This window comes from Chinchilla lanigera, unplaced genomic scaffold, assembly GCF_000276665.1.
Source record: "Chinchilla lanigera isolate Chin_1 unplaced genomic scaffold, ChiLan1.0 scaffold00005, whole genome shotgun sequence".
NCBI lineage: Eukaryota > Metazoa > Chordata > Mammalia > Rodentia > Chinchillidae > Chinchilla > Chinchilla lanigera.
Window position 1 is genome coordinate 18156355 of NW_004955406.1, and position 21170 is coordinate 18177524.

Genomic DNA, 21170 nt, shown 5'->3' on the forward strand with positions numbered 1-21170 from the left:
ATGGCAGGAGCAAGAGTGACCTGTTGTATGGCATGTATTCCCAGGGGTTTCTCCATGTTTGAATGATTCAGACACGTCTGTGGGAGGGCAACTGCAGCTGGTGCATGGTGGGCCAATTGTGTCAATGTTTCTCTGTGTCATGGTAGTTCTCAGCGAAGCAGTGGTGACCGGCCTGAGGGCTGGCGTGCAACAGCGCTCACCGCTGTGTGGCTTCCTGTGCACCAGAGCCCCTCCTCCCAGGTGCCTGTTAGGCTGGGGGCCAGCCCAAGGGCCAGCGCTCCAGGCCCTGTGGCCTCCCGGGCACCGGGGGCCCTCCCTCTGGGGGCCTACGAGGCAGGAAGCTAGCCAGCCGGAAGACCGGTGCTCCCTGCCCGTGGCTCCCTGTACGCTGGAAGCCCTCCTTCCGGGGAACTACGAGGCCGGGAGTGAGCCACCGATCCGAAGACCAGCGCTTCCCCTCCAATGCGTGTTTTCTCTTGAAACTTTATAAGAATATTATGATGAGAAGATGCCACTTCAGTGACTGAACCTGTCACTTCAACATTTGTGTCTCTTTTAAAATATTCATTTACTTTTTATTACTTAAAAAATGTTTTACAGTACTGGAGGTGGAACACAGGCCCTTTGCACTGAGTAACATCCCCAGCCCTATTTTTATGTTTCAGGACAGCATCTCACTAAGTGACCCAGCCCGGGCTCACATTTGCAGCGCTTCCTTTCCCAGCCTCCCAGAGTGCTGCAGTTGGCAGGCACTCAGCACTGCACCCAACTACATTTTTTGAGATGGGGTCCTGCTGTGTTGCTTAGGTTGGGTTCCAACTCCTGGGCTTAAATGATCCTCTTGCCTCAGCCTTCCAAGTAGATGGGAGTAAGGTGTATGTTACCATGCCTGGCAACTTCTTTTTCTTTCTTTTTTTTTTGGTGGTGGGGAGATGGTGCTGGGAAATGTAACCCAGGGTCTTGTATAACCCAGGAAATCTAACCCATGGAGACAAACATGGTACTGCTAAGCTACATCCTTCTTCTGATTTTTTTCCCCCTTTTGGTGGTACTGGGGACTTAACCCAGAGCCTTTGTAAGTAAGTGAGCTACAGCTTTAGTCCTTTTTATTTTTATTTTTATTTTTATTTTTTTGAGACAGGGTCTTGCCAAAGCATTATGTTGATCAGGATAGATCCAAACTTGCCATCCTCCTGTCCCAGCCTCCCAGAGTGTTGGGACTATAGTCATGTGCCATCATGCCCAGCTATCCAGAGTGTTGATAACATCATTTTCCAGGCCAGGATCTTATATCATTGTTCAAATGTTTCCAAAGAAAAAGCACCTAATAGTTGCATTTTATTACCAGTTTCCTCATAGTAGTTGCTTAACTTCTTTAGCGTATGTTTTATAAAACTAGTAAATGTCTTTAGCATAATAGTCATGAAGATAACAAATTACTTTGAGAAGGAATATGCAAGTACTGTGAAATGAGGTTAATTAGTGAGAAATTGTTGCTTTAGCTTTAACCCCTTATTTATTTAAAAAATTGATTTTTCTTCTGGGGGATACCATTAGGAAAGTGGGCAGTTAGGAAGCTATATGTGCCTACAATTTGATAATTGAGTTCTGTGAACTCAAACAAGGAGCTAAATCTGTTTCAAGATTTGTTTGGGGATTATATTGCTTGAAAGATCTGAATAGCTGTTTTGAATAGCCAGGGTGATTAACTATATCTTTGGAAATTGAAAAAAGCAAGTAAAAACCAGAGAATTTAATAATAAAGCTCTTGTGGTACTGGTAGTCATCATGAATGATTGTGCCATTTATAGCATGAGGAAAAATAAACCGTTAAAGCATATATTTGTCTTTTTTTTTTCCCAGTACTAGGAATCAAACTCATGACCTCTCACTTGCCAGGCCGGTGCTGTGCTGCTGAGCTAAGACCCCAGCCCCTGAATCTGGATTTTTTTTTTTTTTTTTTTTGGTACCAGTATTTGAACTCCTGACCTTGCGCTTGCCAGGCAGGTGCTTGCGCCATTGAGCTATATCCCCAGCCCTAAAGCATTTATTTGTCTTATTTAATTTGTCTTGAGACACACACTAAAGAATAAACTCATGTCTCTCTTAGGACTTGTAGTGTTTTTATACTGTATGAACCTCTTGTATTTCAACATATAAATGCTATTATAATTGTGCATTTATCAATAGTTATAAGGAATATTTTCTTTAAGGGTATGTTTTGCTGTACATACACAAAATGAATTTTAATGGTCTGTTTTTGTGGAATACTTGAATTTAAAAAGTGGGTAGAGGATCTTTGATTCTTTGTTATAGTTTATAAATGTATTAATGTTATTCTTAACTTGTATTGCCTTGTTTTCAGTAAATAATGTTAATAATATTTATATATTGAATATGTAGAGTGGGTTAAAAATAAAATTCCTTTCATAATTAAAATTAAAATCTTTTTCTTAGCACTAGAGGGCACTCTTGATTTATGAATTGGTGTCATACTTAGTCTGCATAAAATATGGAATGAAATGAAATTATTTGAAAACATTACATTGCAGACTGATACTATCAAAATTAGAATTGTTTCCCAGCACTTGGGAGGCTGAGGCAGATGGCTCACCAGGAATGTGAGGGTAGCTTGGGCTACACAGTAGCCTGTACTGCATAATGAGAGCTTGTATTAAAACAAGCAAACAGACAAAAAATTAGCATTATCAAGCTGATTTTGTATAGCAGTATAAATACAAGTTCATCTTTTATAAAGACAGTGAAGCTAATTGAGTGAGATAGTATATATTAGAGGGAATTACAGTATATCTGTGCTTTATTCATTTTCACATCAATTTTCTAAATGAGTTACAGTGGTTTTGAAATTCTATTCCTTCATATACGTTTCTTACCTTAAAAACTCTAGCACAGTGTTCTACTCTTAGAGGTGCTTAGGCTAATCTGAAGAAACGAATATAAAAGATATGATTAAAGTTGCTAACATAATGTTTAAGCTTTTGAAAACCTGGAACGTGTTGTACTCCATCTAGGAAACAGATTTGGTGCATTCTTACTCATTAGATTTTTATTAGGATGTTAGTGGTATTCGTCAACATGTTTCCTAGAGCTACATTTTAAAGATTTTTGTCTTTTTCTCCTGTAGCAATGACACCATTGAATTTAAACTTTACTTGGATTAAGTAGACAGTAACAAAATCTGCTTCACTGCTGCATCACTATAATAGTACTCTTAATCCTGTACCAGTATTGTCTGAAGTGCTTTTGTGTGTACTAGCTCATTTCTCCCTACCATACCTCTGTTGAGTAGCTGTTTAGTGTTATCCCTGTTTTATAGGTGTGGAAATAAAACAGAAAAATTCAGGTTTGCTGGGCTTAAAAGTAAGGCAGTCTTGTTCTAGAGTTTGCTTTTAACTTATTGTCCTACTTTGCTTCTCCAGAGAAAAGAAACAGCATTGGAGGAACTATTATTGATATTTCAAACTTAGTTTTAAAGTTAGTATAATGTAGAATACCTAATTTACAGAGACATATTTCTCTTCTGAAAAACATTGTAGAAATTTTAAAGTTGAAAAAGGACCTTAAAGTCTTCCTCCCCGTCATACTAAAGAGAAGTTGTTTTAGACAAAGATAGTTACCTTTTTCAGTACTATGTGGCAAGTTAAGGAAAGATATTAAAACTTCAAGTGAACATTTTCACATCCAGTAAAGTGAGAAGAAATAATGAGGCATTATCAGAAGTACAATGAATATTTTTAATTTTTTAAAAAATTACAGCAAAAGGCACATTACCATTAATCTCCCTCAAAATATTTGAATACAATTATCCCATCATTCTTGCCACCTTCTGAAGCAGTTCTGAAGGCCTCTTTTGTGAGTATCTGTGTAGTTGTGCTGTCGTGGCTGGCTGCCTTGATGTCCTGAATCAATTAAAAACAGTTACCTTTCCATGGTCATTTTGACTTTGGGGAGAAGCAGATGTTGCGTGATGCCAGACCTGGTAAATGAGTTGGGACATACCATAATGTTTCTGATAGAAATTTCTGTATTAAAAGTAATGTGCAATGTGGCATCATAATGGAGGGTAAAACTATTTGCCCATTTCTAGCCATTTTCTATGTACATTATTCCTTAAATAATAAGCCCTTACAATATTTACAGTTCCCAGGAGAGTTCCTGGATAGAAACTCAGTTCACACAATTCTATCAAGGTCAAAACACAGTCTTAAAAATCTGGAATTTAAAAGGGCGTGATCACAAAACTCCAATAAAGTTGATTGTTTCATGTAAATTCTTGTTTGTGACCCATGATTTACACACATTTTAAAACATACCTTCTCTCAACTATAGCTCACAACAGAGTGACTGCACCAAATAAGTTGAAACCTGTCACACACTGGTTCCACAGGCCACCACTTATATTGAAGATCTTCCTTCCTGTTGAATGGTAGTTGGCCACAGCTGTATTTTTTGATCGCATGGCATATGGTGTTATAGGAAGAATATTTGACTAGAATTGATGGTTTGAGTCTTGGTTTTAGTTCCTCACTTACCTTCCTGAAGTTCTGTTTCTTATATGGGAATAATAATAGTATTATTGTTATATTTCATTTTAAAATATCTTTCCCAAATAATGTCATTGGTAGTTGTGAAAATCAGTAAGATCATGGATTGAGGATGTTAATAAACTTTAAAGTCCTATATAAATTAGCTTATATTGTGATACCACTAGGACTGATAAGCTTATTAAGTATTGTTGATTGAGAAGTGTCGTTTGGGTCTCAAAAAATTTATCATGTATGGAATGTGTTACTTTGTCACATGGTTTTTATAATTATTTACTTAACTAAAAAAGTTACCCGGTTGATCTTTTTCTTAAAATATTAATCAGTGAAAATAATGCTTCAGGATGAATATAACAGTAGCAGTTACTCAGTACTGCCCATTCAGTGTCTCTCATCATTTGAGAAAAGAGTGTCCTCAATCTGGATTTAGTTTCACTGACATAAAAAGAGTTTAACAAAGTTATAGTATTTTGTGTCTTAGAGTGGTGGTAGACACAGAATTTGCTTTCTTTTTTTTTTTTTTTTTTTTTTTGATTTTGGTTTTTCTCCGGTACCAGGAACCGAACTCACGACCTTGTGCTTGCCAGGCAGGCGCTTTGCAGAATTTGCTTTCTTAAACTCTAAGGAAAACATCATTTTAACTTTCCTGGATTTTTTTTTTAAATAGGAATAATGTATCTGTGGCCCTGGACATGAAGTAATCAGTCCTCTGTTACTGCTGACGTAGGTCGGGGACTGATGAGTGAAGCATGGACCTAATGAACGGACAGACAAGCAGTGTTAATATCCCAGCTACTGCTTCTGAGGTAAGACACTTACAGAACTTAGTTAAAATTTCTTATCTGGCTTTCTAATTTTTCAGGCATTTTGGTATACCATATTTTAAAAGCAGAATGTGAGGAAAAGCCCTCACATTTTTAAAGACTTTTTTTAACTTTCAGTTTTGCCATTCATGTGTTAATCGTGCATCTCAGAAACATTTAATCCTTACCTGTTAAGGATGCTTGGAAAAAAATGACTAATAATGATTACTGGGAAACACTTTCTTAGGTTTAGTTTTAAAGGAAAAATAACTTCTTTTAGGGTGTTTTTAAATTACATAAACCTTGAAAGCAATAGTATAACTGAGGCAAAGAAAATTTCTTTTATTTGGAATCACTATATCAAGATCCCTTGGTTTCAAACCTGTTGGATGAGATCAAAGTGCTGACAAGCTGGAATTCTAGAAGGATTTACTTGGCTAATGTACCCTAGACTGTAAGGTGGAGGTAGAAGCTGAATTAGGTGCTCATGTCTGTAATGTATAGTTATATTATTTCTGCTTCACTTTTTTCTTTTTTGCTTTGCCCACACATTTAGAGTACTTTTCTTAATAGTTTCCACAGCTGTCACCTATGTTTCTCCTTTGTTTTTCTCTTACTATATTGGAGAATAATGTTTATGACTGTTCAACAATTTAACACCTTGACCTCAAAATTTGTTAAGAACTATAACACTCCAGGGCTTTTTTCACTTCCAGTCATAGCACATGTTCATAGCATCTAAATTTAAACCTTTAGAGTTTTTTGTTTATTCCCTTTTCCTTTGCCCACCAGAACTGTCTTCTCATCATAACAGAGTCTACCAGCAAGGCAGAAATTACTGTCTTACATAATGTGGTCATGGAATAACAACTTGTCACTTTTACCATATTATGTTAAGTAGAAACAAGGCATAAGTCTTGCCCACATCACAGGGGAGAGAATTGCGTTAGGGCAGGAATACACAAAGATGGAGATCTTCGGCAGCTGTCTTGGAGCCAGCTGTTCACCACACTTTATCTCTAGCCTTGTGTCCTTATTTCTACTAAACCCATCCTAGTTTGGTCATTTAGTATTTCTTGTTTAGATTATTGCAATGGCCTTTTAATTTGGTCTCGTAATCTGTGTTTCTGATCCATTTGACACAAATCTATCATTAATGGTCTTAAAATACACTCTTAAACTTTATCTTGTCCGCAAACCAACAATTTGTGTCTTTTTGTTTTGAAGTTTTTGAGACAGGGTCTTGCTATGTAGTTCAAGCTGGCCTTGAACTCACTATGTAATCCAGGCTGACCTTGAACTCAAGATCATCCTCCTGCCTCAGTCTCCTGAATGCTGGGATTACAGATGCGTGGCACCAGCACTTGGCTGTGGTTTCTTATTACCTACTAATTCAAACACCCATCATGCCTTTGAAGTCCTGGTCCCAAGTTTTCTCTCTAATGGGCTAACTTTCTCCTAATAATCAAAATTTACGTTCTGTTGAAAGAATAGTACATTTTCCTAATTTTTATATAAACTACTATTATATTATCTGTGTCAGTTTTTCTTTTGGAATTTTTCTCCCCTTTTTAATGTACCCCTGCACCCAAAAAAACTTTTATCTTTCATCATGTAGTTCAAGTATTGTACTTTTAACAGTCTCCTAAGCAAACTTTTAAGTATGTTTTTGCATAGCTTTTTTTTCCTCATTGAGACAGAGACTATATTTTCTGTATGTGTATATATACTTGGTATATTATAACCATATTTCTAGAAAATGTATGTTTGTATGTTTATAATATAACTATGTATCCAAAGTGTTTACATCTGTTCTAATATTTTAGGAAGCAGTACTAAATTATGTACCAAATGTTTCACACGCATATGTACCAAGTATAACACACATGTATAATTATATCACATGTATAAAAAATTCTGTTGTCTTTCCTAAAAATGAATGAATTCTGTCAGGCTTCAGAGTAACACAGTTTAACATCCAAAGTAAGGGTGAAAGGGTCTGCTGTTTAGATAGTCCTTCTGCAGCAAGAACATAAAATTTATAATATATTTTCCACTTTCTTTTAAGATACAGTTCTATTAATATATCAGAATGCAGATTTCACATAAAGGTGATCTGAATCAGTTGAGCTTTTTTCAGTATCTTTAATGTTTAATCTGTACTTAAAGCTTCTATATCACTAAGAAAATTATAGTGAACATACTTTCAGACATTCAGAAATATGAGTAGGGTTTTTTTTTTGTTTTGTTTTGTTTTGTTTGTCTTTTTGAGACAGGGTCTTGCTATGCAGTTCAGGCTGGCCTTGAGCTTACTTTGTAGCCCAGGCTGGCCTCAAACTAACAAGGATCCTCCTGCCTCAGCCTCCCGAGTGCTGGAATTACAGGTGTACACCACCACGCTGAGCTTAGTAGGTTTTTCTTGTTGCTGCTTTGATGTGGTTTGGTTTGGTGGGGCTGGGGATTGAACCCAAGTCCTCACACATGTTAGGCAAGTGCTCTACCAAGGAACTACACCTCCAGCCCAACTGTCAGTAATTTTTGAGGCTTGCCTTAAATGAAGAATTACTGCTGTTCTCTTGTTGAACATTATGCTTAAGTACTGATTACCTTTTTATCATTTCCACTTTATTAATGGTTTTGGGGAGACATATTGAAGTACATCATTAATAATTTTTAAGCCTGTACAAATAGCTTGTGAGAAGGAAAAGAAGGGAGTGTTTACTCTTTGATAAGCAATAAAATTGCCCTATTTTAGTTAACTTGTCTTAAATTAGTTAAAAACTGGAGAAGAGTACCAATTTTATATGTAAAATGAACATAAATATATATATTTACCATGTATATACCAGTACATAAATGCACAGTTACTGGGTTAGTGTATGCTGTTTAACTAGTGCCTGCTTAAATAATAAACATGCATAAATTTCCGTATTACTTGTAGTACATAAAATACTGTTGGCATACTATATATTAGTCATAGAGACTAAACACCTGAAAGAAAGTACTCTTGTTTGGAGATTTGTGGTTTCTGCTTCAGTTTGTAAAGGCCTTGGAATTCCTCACTCTTGTCATCACACTAGAAGAAAAGCCAAACAGTCTGAAAATCTGTAACTTTCCTTAGCTTTCTGAGAGTTGGTGTTACAGAGCAAACAAACAGCGATGCTCTGAAAACTGGAGCAACAGGCAGATAGGGGACAGGAGCAGAAGTCATGGGGCAGGAATGCACTAGAACTGGCTAATGCTGAAGGCTAAGGGTAGACTAGGATGATTGTTAAAAACAAGTAGAAGCCTAGTCTTAGGCTTTTTTACCCTGTTTTCAGTAATTTTTCTTACCTCTAGGATGCCCACCAAGTACTCAAAATAAGGACCAGATTAAAATCCCCTTTCAATTCTAGCAGGGGCATGGGGAAAGTAGCCATTTTGAAATACCAAGAGAAAGTAACTTTTAAAATACATGCCTAGAGCAGTCTTGGCAAACCTGTCACATGTGCCACAGCCAGCTGTTTGTTGTCATTGAAAGCTCTTAAGTGGTTCCTCACTATCACTGGCCTCAAGGAAAGCTACTTTTATCAGAACCTCATTTACTTCGGAGAAGAGACTCAACTTCAGGCCCCCTCGAGCCTCCCTGTCTCACCTAAGTGGAGTGTATGGGATATAGAAGCATTTGTCAAGAGTACAGTCTAGGAGTGCATGCTCACTAAAAGACTGAAACCAAATCATAGGACCATAGGGTGCTTCCCCACTTCTACACTTCACCACCACATTAACAGGCTCCTACGTGGTAACACGGTATAGCTGAAAGAGCTGTAAGACTCAGACTCTTTAAGAAGCAGTTTTTAGAGAAACCCAAAGACAAAAGGACAAAAAAAAAGATGTAAGGGGAAATTGAAGACTCAACATCATCATAGTGTTGTAAATACAGCATAACTCCTAGCACGTGAACCCTTATATCAGAGGTCTTTCTAACCTCAGTTCCTGTTACCCAGTGTATCATCTAGCCTTCAGCAGAAGGTTACAAAGTATGCTAAAAGGCAAGAAAAAACACAGTTTGAAGAGCTACATCAAGAGAACAAGACTCATATATTGCAGAGATTATTATCAACTGGGAATTAAGTAACTGTCAGTGTGAAGAACTCTAAAGAAAAAAAGTAGATGAGAGTACAAATGGGTCATACAAGAAGGAATATTGAAACTTATAAAAAGCAAAAAAGAAGAGAATAGCTAAGGGTTGTGGGATAATGACAAATGAAGTAAATACATGCAAGGAGAAGAGCAGAGAAGAGAGGAAGGACCAGGAGAAATACTTGAAGCAATAATTTTTGTGAATTTTCCAAAATTAATGACAGTCTTTTTTATAGTGATTGTGACTCCATACTTGATTTTTAGCTGCTAGTGAAAGGGAGTAATGTAAAACTGAGACATAATGATGTGTGTTCAAAACTGATGTATAATAGCCGATAAGTTGACAGGTGTAAACTCTCATGGTTGAAACTTTGTGCTGTTAATTGTAACCTAATATCTTAGCCTCATTGAATAGACTGTTCTAAATGTTCTTGTACTGATGATCCTCTGAAGTCAGCTGCTGCAGAATGTATTTTTTTCTGTCATGGCACAGATGAAGTGGAAATTTAACAGTAAAAAGATTTTTCAGGGCCCCAAACTACCTTTTATTCTACAAGTAGCAGTAGCATATTCAAACTTAAAACCCAGTAGCCTTAAAGTAGAAAGCATATTTATTTGTAATGTATAGGAAGAGCAATATCAATGAAACTTCAATGACAGTATCACTTAACAAATAAGAACAGATGACACAGCTCTTTACTTAGTAGAGTTTTGGATGTCCTCTTAGGTTTATGTTACAAAAGTAACATCTTTTCCTAAAAAATAAAAATCAGTTTAAAAATTTTTCATGCTGTGCATGATGACATCCTGATCAACAGTGGACTGCATATACAGCAGTGGTCCTACAGGATTACATCTCCTAGTGGTATAGCTATTACAGTTTGTTTGAGTGTACCCTGTGATATTTACTTGATAACATAATTATTTAAAAACACACTTCTCAGAGCTTATCTCTAAGTGACACATGACCATGGACAGATATCCTCTCTCCTTACCTGCCTTTACCCTACTTGAAAACCACTAAACTAGTTAAGTGTTTTATTTCTGTAGATAGAATGTAGGGATGAATAAAGTGAACACACTAAAATGATTTACTCAAGAGTGTAAAATCTAAAGCTGAGGTTAGATTCAGATTATATGACCCTTTCATGCTCTTGCAGCTAAGCAGCATGTCCCAGCTTTTCTACAGCCTTTCCTAACCCACTCTGCTTAGCTTCCTCTGTTCCTAGTTTCTAGACATTCAGTGTATCTAGTTTCTATAACATTGGCTGTGAGACAGTGCTAAAATAGCTGCGTTTTGTTTCAATTAACAGAAAAGTAGCAGCTCTGAATCATTAAGTGACAAAGGTTCTGAACTGAAGAAAAGCTTTGATGCAGTGGTATTTGATGTTCTTAAGGTTACACCAGAAGAATATGCGGTAAGCTTCCTGGCTCTTCCTTCTTTAGATTTTTCACATAATTTAAATATTGGTGCTGTTGAATTAGATTTTGTAGCAAAAGAGATCACTTAAAAAATGCTTATGGCCAGGTATGGTGGCACATGCCTATAATCCCAACACTCAGAAGGCTAACACAGGAGGATCACAGTGAGTTCAAGGCCAGCCTGGTGTACGTGGTGAGTTCAAGGCCAACCTAAACTACATAGCAAGACCCTGTCTCAAAAAAATAAAAAACATAGTTATGGGAATTTGGGGAGAAAGTAGCAAAACTATGGCATAAACAGGATAGTGTGGGGAATATAAGAATCTTGGGGAGCCGCTTTATAAGTTATATCTTCAATTTGGTAATAATAAGTACTTCTATCAGTCTATACATTTATCCCCAAACGGATTCTATACTTCGTTGACATATCTGAGAAGTATTTTTCTTGTTTTTCTTAACTTAAAAGTTCAAAAAGAATCAGAAGGGATCATTAGAATATCATGACGAGTATCAAAAATGTTTTTATTTTTAACTGTGTTAATTTCTGTTATTTTTTAATTTGTTAATAAAGTACATTGATTTTCTGACACTGAACCATTCTTACATTCAAGGAATAAATTATTCTTGATCATATATTTGTTCCATATATTTGTGAATTTTGTTTTGTATCTACAACCATAAGTGAGATAGGCCCATAGCGTGTAATTTTATAATGTGTTGCCTTTAGTGTGGTCTCATTACTTTCTGGTATTTGTGGTACTGGGTTTGAGCCCAGGGCTATATGTGCTTGTAGACAAGCACTCTGCTACTGCTCATTTTTAAAATTCTAATTTTGAGACAGAGTCTCACTAAGTTTCCCAGTCTGCCTTTGAATTTGTGATTCTCCTGCTTCTGCTTCTTAAGTAGCTAGGATTACAGGTGTGCACCACCATGCCTGGCTATCATCTTATTACTTTTTATGAATTAAAAAGAAAACATCTTTTATTGATAATAGATTTTATGTTACTGTTTGAGGAGCAGTAATTTAATCTTTATAACAAGAACACTGCTCTGAAATACCTGATTTTGTTTTTGATTTAATGTGTGCCATTTTGTCCAAATTCTTCAGCTTTTATTTTCTAACTTTACCTCATTTTTGAGAAGACAGTGTAAACAGGCATGAGATAATTAGAAATAATTATATTTAATGGTACTAGGACTAGTTTTTAAAAATTTTCTATAAACCCTTATAAAATTGAATATTCAGAAATATTTTAGAGTACCATGTAATTTTTTTTGTTTTTTGCAGTGCTAGCTGTCACATGCTAAGCAAGTATTCTACCCCTGAGCCCTATCCCCAGCCCCTAATTTTTATTTAGAGTATATGACATATCACACAGTTCCAAAAAAGAAATTGTCATTTTTTCACTTTTTTATTTCAGGGTCAGATAACACTAATGGATGTCCCAGTATTTAAAGCTATTCAACCAGATGTAAGTAATTTTATGAATGTTCTTTTTAAATACAGAAAATGGTCAGTTGTACTATCCTAATTAATCAGTTTTAGAATTATCAAATTATATTTCATGTTGTAAAATGATTAAAGCTTTTGATATAATTTGTATTAGTTAGGCCTCAGAAATTATGTGGCACTCATAACAATACATCATTGAGTTATAAACAGATTTGTTTAAATAATTTTGATTTGGCTTCATTAATTTACAGAGAAAGTATCAAAGAACACTTTTCTGTTCTTAATCAGAAGAAAAGGACTAAGGTAGTACTTCTGTAAATGGGGTACATGTTTAGCATTCCTATCATTTTTCACACCCTGGGTATGGGAGCATCTCCTCTTTCTGGTGAGAAAACAAGGACAAAGAAAAAACCCTTAAGATGTATCATGTACTTTACAAACTCCCCAAGGTAAATGCAGTCATTATTTACTGCAAATATGTACTGATTAAAAAAAAACTTCAAGTTCCAGTGCAGCCTGGTCCTTATAAGACCCTGACTCAAAATACAAAAAGAAAAGAAAAAAATTCATTCTTTTGGTTTTATTCTAAAAGATAAGAAAATGTGTACTTCATTTTTAACACTTAAATATAGGAACCATTTTCTATTTGTGCATTATTTATCAAATATATCGTTTTTTGTCTACTGTTAAGCCAATGGTTCTATTTAAGAGAACCCTCTATGGCATGGAAAAAAGAAAAAGACTTGTAAAAATGTCAAGAACTCAATAGATCATGTAGGCCTACTGCTTAATTTTACACATGGCAAACATGAAATATTGACATTAAGTAACTTACTAGAAAATTACATACCTAATAGCACATTACGTAAGATATATATATATATTTTGTCCCTTTCCCCTTCCATTCTTCCCTGCTTCCTCCAATTCTTTTTACCTTTTCCATTTATAAAAGCTCTGTTTCCATTTTTTTATTCTTTTTTATCCCTTCTTTTCTCCCCCTCCCTCCATCTTTTATTTCCCTTCATATTTGAAAAGGATTTCCCTACTTTCTATTATTTTTTATTTTGTTCTTTATTTATAATTTGAGTTTCTTATGAGAAACCATGTGATATTTGAACTTGTATATCTGATTTATTTCACTTAATATCATAATCTTAAGGAGCATCCATTTTCCTACATATGCCTCAAATTTATCCTTTATGGCAGAGTAGTATCCCATTGTGTATAAGTACCACATTTTCTTTATCTACTCATCTGTTGATGGGCATATAGGCAGCTTCCAAGATTTAACTATTATATGGATAATACTGTTGTGAACATGGGTTTACATACATCCCTGTAAAATGATGACTTTAACTTTGGGGAAGATATCTAAAAGGAGAATAGCTGGGTCAAATGGAATTTCTATTTTTAGTTTTTTAATTAAGCACTTTCCATACTGATGTCCACAGTGGTTGTACTAGTTTACAGTCCCATCAACAATGTAGAAGGGTTCCTTTTTCCCTGCAGCCTTACCAGGATTTGTTAGATTTGATTTCTTGATGATAGCCATAAAGAATGGAGTAGGTGGTATCTCAGTGCTCTTTCAATTTTCTGTAATGGCCAGTGATGTTGAACATTTTTGCATGTATTTATTTATTGGCCATCTGTACTACTACTTCCGTTAAGTGCCTATTCATTTCAATTGTCCATTTTCTGATTGGGTCTTTTATTTGGGGGGGGGTCCTACTCTTTTGATTTCTTTATATATTGTAGATGTCAGCCTTCTGTCTGAGGAGCAGCTGGCAAAATTTTTTTCCCATTCTGGAGGTTGTCTCTTCACTTTGTTGGTTGTTTTCTTTGCAGTCAAGAACTTGATCTTTTACTTTGGTATGATCCAATTTATTGATTCTTCATACAATTTGTTGTACAGCTGAGGTTCATAATTTTTGCTTATGCCTATGACTTCAAGGGTTTTACTTATTTTATTTATTTATTTTTAAAGAAGATAAGGTTTATTTAGCTCACAGTTTGTAGAGGTTTCACTTCATAGTTGGCTGGCTCCAAGGCAGGTGGCATGGTAGAAGGGCATTGCAGAGGAGAAACAGTTCATGGTGGACAGAAATCAGCAACCAACAAGTAAGAAGTAACAAGCAGTGGCCCTCTTTTTATCCCTTACCAAGCTTTACCTATTTTAATCTTCCTTAAGTGCTTCTGTTTTAACATTTAGATCTTCGATCCATTTTGATTTTAGTTTAGTACATGGTAAGATATATGGATCTAGACTCAGTCTTCTGCATGTGGATATCCAGTTTTCTGAGCACCATTTGTTAAAGAGGCTAGTTTTCCTCCAGTTAGTTACTTTTCCCTCATTGCTGAAACAAAATACCTGATACCCAATGTTAAAGGGGAAAAGGCTTATTTAGCTCATAGTTTGTAGAAGTTTCAGACCGTAATCCGCTGGCTCCAAGGCAGGGTGGTGTGGCCCAGAGGCAACAGTTCATGCCAGCAGAAGACAGCAAAAGCAACAAATGCAAAAAAGGCAAGCCTCTTTTCTTCCCTTATATTGTATGCAGGCTACCCGCCCTAGGGCAGGTGTAGCATTTAAACCCCCAGTCCCAGCAGTAGACAATGAACCAATCTCAAACTCTAGATTCAGCTGCCTCCAAAAAGTCCACCCTCAAGACTGCATGACGCTTTTCAGGAGACATGCAGACACAAACCATAGCAGACTCCATTGTTAAAGATCAAATCAGTGTGTCTGAGGTTTTTTCTCCTTCCTCTGTTCTGTTCCATTGATCCCCATTTCGTTTTTTGTATCTGTACCAGGCTGAGTTTTTTTTTTTTTTTTTTTTTTTTAAATTCACTGCGGCTTTGTAATACAACTTTTTTTTTTTTTTAAATGAGACAGGATTTCATTGTGCAGTTCAGGCTGGCCTTTGTAGCCCATGCTGACCTTGAGCTCACAGTGATCCTCGTACCTCAGCCTCCTGAGTGCTGGGATTACAGATGTGTGCCACCATGCCCAGCTATCATATTATTTAAGATCTGGGGTTGTGTTGCCTCCATCTTTACTTTTGTTTCCCAGAATTACTTTTGCCATTCTGGGTCTCTTCTGGTTCCATATGAATTTTTGGATTTTTTTTTCCCCTAGATATGTGAGGAATGCTTATTTTGATTGGGATTGGGTTAAATCTACATCAGTTTTGGAAGTGTAGCCATTTTAACTACATTGGTTCTGCCTGTCCAGGAACATGGGTTATCTTTCCATTTTCTGATGTCCTCTTTAATTTCCTTTTTCAGAGTAATTCTCATAGAGGTCTTTCACTTCCTTGGTTAAGTTAATTCCTATGTGTTTAATTTTCTTGATGCACCTGTGAATGGTACTTTCCTAATTTCTTTCTCAGTGAGTTCATTACTAGTGTATAGAAAACTATTGATTAGTGTTTATTTTATATTCTGCTACATTGCTGAATATGATTAATTCTAGGAGTCTTTCAGTGGAGATTTTTAGGTTTTGTAAGTAGAGGATCATGTCATTTGTAAATGATGATACCTTGATTTCTTCCTTTCCTGTCTGTACTCCCTTTTTATCTCTTGCCTGATTGCTCTAGCCAGTGTTTTGAGGACTGTATTGAATGAGAATGGTGAGAGTGGACATCCTTGTCTTGTTCTTGATTTTAAAAGGAAGACATTTAATTTTTCCCTGTTTAATATGATGTTCATTGTCTGTCATGTAGACTGAGGCATGGTTCTTCTATACCTATTTTCATCCCAATTTCAATCACAAATGGATGTTAGATTTTATCTAAGGCCTTTTCTGTGTCTCTTAAGATGATCACCAGATTTTTGTCCTTGCTTTTGTTTAAATAATGAATTACGTTTATTTATGTATGTTGCACCATCTTTGTATCCCTGGGGTGAAGCCTACTTGGTCATGGTGTATAATTTTTTGATGATTTGTTGCATTCTGTTTGCCAGTATCTTGAGGATTTTTGCATCTATGTTCATGAGAGAGATTGGCTTGTACTTCTCTTTTTTGGTTGGTGCTTTGTCTGGTTTTGGAATCAGGGTAATGCTAACTTTCAGGAATACTTTGGACATACTTATTAAAGCGTTTGAGGAGTATTGGTGTTAGATTTTCCGTTAAGTTCTAGTAGAATTCAACGGTGAGTGCATCAGGTCTTGGGGTTTCTTTTAGTTGGTAACATTTTTTTGTTTTTTAAATTATTGCTTCAGTTTCATTATCTGTTATTGCACTATTCAGAATTTTTTCATCTTTTTGGTTCAGTTTTCGTAATTCATACATATCTAGGAATATCTCTTTTTTTTTCTGAGTTCTCCAATTTATTGGCATACATGTTTGTGGATGTACTTGATAATAATATGGAACTTCAACTTGACAATTCTCCTGCCTCAGCTTGTGGAGTGTCGGGGTTACAAGCGTGTACCACTATGCCCAGCAGAAGTGAAATTCCTTATAAAAATTACATTTTTGGACCTGGAATTGAGCAGCGTTCTCTTTAAACTTATTTTTCCTTTTAATAAACGCCAGCATTTTATCGGTGTTTCATATAAGAATAGTGCTGTCCAATGGAGGTATGCATTTGAGCAACATGGTGCTAGACAGTGTCATGAAAAGCATAAAGCAAGGGAAGGGGATGTGAAGTGAGAATAGTGGGAGTTGCAGTTTTAGATAGAATGCTTAGGAAGGCTTTACTGAGAAGGTGATATCCAAGGAAGACTTGAAGGAAGTGAGAAAACAAGTGTCGAAGGTGTTGGGGAAGCAGTTTCAGATAGGGAACAGCTGGGCAAAGGTGAATGAGCAAGGTGGGGAATGTACAAGAAGAGAGGGTGAGTGAGGGCTGGGTAACTGGAGCCCGCGGCCTGAGAAGGATGGCAAGTTATAGGAGGGTTTTGAGCAGAAGACGGGCGTTTTCTGATTTACCTTTTAAGACGCTCTTTCAGACAGCTGACTAGAGTAAGTGAGAAAGTGAACATAAATGGAGAGGAGGAGCATTTCCAAGGATTGAATGAAGGAGACCAGGTAAGAGATGAAGGTGGCTTGGATCAGCATGGGAATGGAGATACAAATGTCAGATACTATATATGAAAGAGAAGGCAGGGATGATGCCAAGGTTTTGGTCTGACACCAGCAGCACACAGTCAGTATTCTCTGAGGGTGTAATATTATAATTGCTGTGTTGTATATCTCCTGGGGAAGCCATTCATACAGAACACAGGTACAGCTTTTCTGAGGAGAAAAGCTTAGGAATAGTTTTAGAGATTAGAACAGAATTTGGCTTTGGATATACTTAATTTTATGTGACTATTAGATTACCCAAGGAGAGTATTGAGTTAGGTGGTATATACTGGCATGTATTTCCAGTCTAGGCAATTTGGGAGATGTCAGTGTCAACATGGTTCAGTATCCATGTTAATAAATGTACTTTAGGGGGTGAGGATTTAGCTCAGCGGCAAAAGCGCCTGCCTGGCATGCGCAAGGTCGTGAGTTCGGTTCCCGGTACTGGAGAAAAAACAAACAAACAAAAAAAAGACAAAAATAAAATAAAATAAAATAAATGTACTTTAGTGGCTTAATCATTGGGTTGTAAAATGTGAACATCCTTAAATGTATTAAATACTGCTAAGTTTCCTAAAATGGTGGTGTAAATATTGTGTTACAACTCTTGCTGCTGATAAATTTCACAAAAGATTGGGGTATGTTATTAGCCAGTCTTATGTAGTAGTCTTATTAGAATAAATGTTGTCTATCTCCTTAGGTAGGCAGTGAGACTATTACCTTCATTAAAGAAAGAAGGAATTCTTGTTAAATCAAAACTAAACCTCAAATATTGTGAAAAAATAATCACTATCTCTGAGACTATCATTAGTAAATTTATTTTCATGTTTTTGTCCATTATACCAGTATTCTAGTTTCTAAACAGAACTGTACAGTGTATAAAACTTTATAAAACTGTACATAATACTTCATGAAATTACTTTTAAAGATCTTGTTATATCAAAGGACTTAAAACTGCACGCACGTGTGTGTGTGTGTGTGTGTGTGTGTGTGTGTGTGTAGACAGCTCTCTGTGTCCATGAATTCTGCGTTTGTGGATTCCATGTGAATCAAAAAATACTCAGGAAAAAATATTGGGTCTGTACTAAACACTTAGAATCTGTTTTTCTTGTATTATTCCCTAAACAGTACAGTAAAAGAGCAGTTTACACATTATAGTAGCCTAGAAATAATTTAAAGTATGTAGGAGGTTATGTGCACCACTTTATATAAGGGAGTTGGGCATCTGAAGATTTCATTATTAGAGAATGGTTCTAGAACCAACCCCCACTGATAAGGGGCAACTGTGCGTGTCCGTGGACAGCTTTATTTCAAGTAGTGATGTATTAACATTCTGTGTGCACAGTTACTTTTCTCCTGTTAAACCAGCCTTTTTGCTGATCTATCCTCCTTCCAACAACTAGGCTTTTCTTCTTGGTGATAAGAAAAAATAGTAATGCTTTTGCCTAAATTGTAAAAATAGTGATTACAAAGAAGGAAAGTTACAAATAGTTGCATCATCTGTACTATACCATTATCAACATGTCCTTATCACTCTAGTGTCCAAATAATTGTTTTTGTTTTTGTTTTTGTTTTTGTTTTTTTTTTCTCCGGTACCGGGAACCGAACTTACGACCTTGCGCTTGCCAGGCAGGCGCTTTTGCCGCTGAGCTAAATCCCCAGCCCAATAATTGTTTTTTGACTTCTCTCTTTCTTCAAACCAGTTTTTTGGGGTAAATTGCTGTGTACATTTTGCTATCCTTTTTAAAAAAAAAAAAAAAAAAAGTTTCTAGCACACAGTTCTAAATGAGTACTCAGTTAAATTCTGAATACCTCACTTCATTTATTTAAAGCCCTTTGAATTACAAAATTTAAAAAAAAATTCAGTGGCAAAACACTAAGGTAAGGAGCCAGATTTTGTTTGAACTTTACCATTTATAGTGTACTATAGGGGCTGGAAATAATAGCTCAGTGGCACAAGCACCTGCCTGGCAAATGCAAGGTCATAAGTTCAATTCCCAATACCCCCCTCAAAAAAATTCAAGTATAGTATACTATTGATACAATAAATTTTTTTAATCTTTGATCTTTAAACCTTTTTTTTTTTTTAATGTGAGAAGAGTATTTGGCCTGGCTGATCTTTAAATAACTTTTAAATAGTGATGTGTGCCTGTAATCCCAGCACTCTGGGAGGCTGAGGCAGGAGGATCATGAGCTGGGCAGTTTAACCTCTTAGCAAGATGTCTTAAAATAAAAAGAAGCTAGGGATGAAGTTCAGTGTGAAGGCACTGTGTTCAATCCTCAGTACTGGATGGGGGGAAAAATCCAGGTTTTTAAGAAATTATTCTAAGTGCTCTTATTCAAAAGGAATAAGAGCTGAAGTTAAGTATAGTTATAAAGCAGTAATAAATAGGAATTTTGATCAAAACTAAAACTGCAGGAGTCCTAAGAGGTAACAAAGATTGAGAGCCAGTCACAAGTCAAATGTGATGATAGATTGGGAGCCTATGATCCCATTAGTAGAAGATAAATTTCACGAGGGCTGATGGAGCATTTTGTACCATTTCCTGGTGAAGAACCTAATGCCTAGAATAACAATTGTTACTACCTGTTTAGAATTTGATAGATGACCACTGAGGGCTTCATAATCTAGAATATTTTTAAATTGCTTCCAACATATGGATTCTTCAGTGCTAAGTAAAGGTAGAAATTCAGCTGAAAGGTTCTCTATACTTATTAATTGCTAGTATGATCTCTGGTATTCATTTGAATCTCACTTTCTCAATTTTTTCACATTTCTTAAATACATATATCACCCTAGCATGATTTCTCTTTTGATCCTGAAGGTTTAGTTTCTTTTACAGGATGCTTACATATTCATAGCTCTTTTCCATGTTGAGGAAGCCTTGACTGTATTCTGAAGGTTCTCCATATTCATAGGATTTTTGGTTTTTTGTTTGTTTTAAATTGTGACGCTCTGCAAAGCTTGTATTCTGAAGGTATTGCCATATTTATTACACTAATGAATCTCTCTTCCGAATGAGTATTGTACCATTCAGCACAGAGTGATTTATGACAAAGGTTGCTTGCAACCTACTAATTCCCTGGGTTTTTTTTTATAATTCTGAAGTAAAGCGAGCTACTTGACATATGTACTATACACTAGGTAATGTTTCCGTCTCCTATAAGACACTGAAGCATTCATAAAGTGACAAGCTCTGCCTGAAAGTCTTCTAATGGACATTACATTCATAACAAAGAAAGTTCTACCCTAAAAGATAAACACAATAGGTCATTTATATTATAATCAGCCTTTTGATATCTGCAGGTTCTATATATAGGGATTCAACCAACCTCAGATTGAAAATATTTGGGGAAAAATTGCATCCATACTAAACAAATACAGTTTTTTTTCTTTGTTATTATTGCCTAAACAATACTATGTGTAACAGCTGCAGGTTGAACATCCCTAATTTGAAAACCCAAAAGATTTTGGGGCATTTCACATTTTAAATTTTTAGGTTAAGGGTGCTTTAATCAGTAAAGTCTAGGCAAATACTCCAAAATTTGAAACATTTCTGGTCCCAAGTATTTTGGAAAAAGGAATATTCAACTTGTGTAAAGAAAACATGATTTAATGGTAACACTATACTGTCAGTGGGACTATAAATTTGTTCAAACCTTTAAGAGTTAGTTTAGTCATTCGAAAAATGAAAATTAAAACAACATTGAGATTCCACCTTACCCCAATAAGAATGGCTAGC

The 21170-nt window shown here is 35.9% G+C and overlaps 2 protein-coding genes across 3 annotated transcripts in view; one reads left to right on the forward strand and one right to left on the reverse strand.

Moving 5' to 3' along the window:
• Positions 1-3809: 3809 nt before the first annotated feature.
• Angptl1 (angiopoietin-like 1) overlaps positions 3810-21170 on the reverse strand; it is a 64659-nt gene continuing 47298 nt past the window's right edge. Inside the window, exon 5 of one of the 2 annotated variants that reach the window (XM_005374938.2) lies at positions 3810-3997. In XM_005374938.2, coding sequence (XP_005374995.1) covers positions 3954-3997 — 44 coding nt within the window. In that variant the 3' untranslated portion in view covers positions 3810-3953. The remainder of the gene's footprint in view (positions 3998-21170) is intronic. The other variant, XM_013521102.1, reaches the window with a different exon arrangement.
• Positions 5233-21170, forward strand: part of Ralgps2 (Ral GEF with PH domain and SH3 binding motif 2) — a gene marked incomplete at its 5' end in the record, with an annotated part of 106151 nt that continues 90213 nt past the window's right edge. Inside the window, 3 exon segments of the mRNA XM_005374939.2 lie at positions 5233-5371; positions 10804-10908; positions 12334-12384. Coding sequence (XP_005374996.1) covers positions 5315-5371; positions 10804-10908; positions 12334-12384 — 213 coding nt within the window.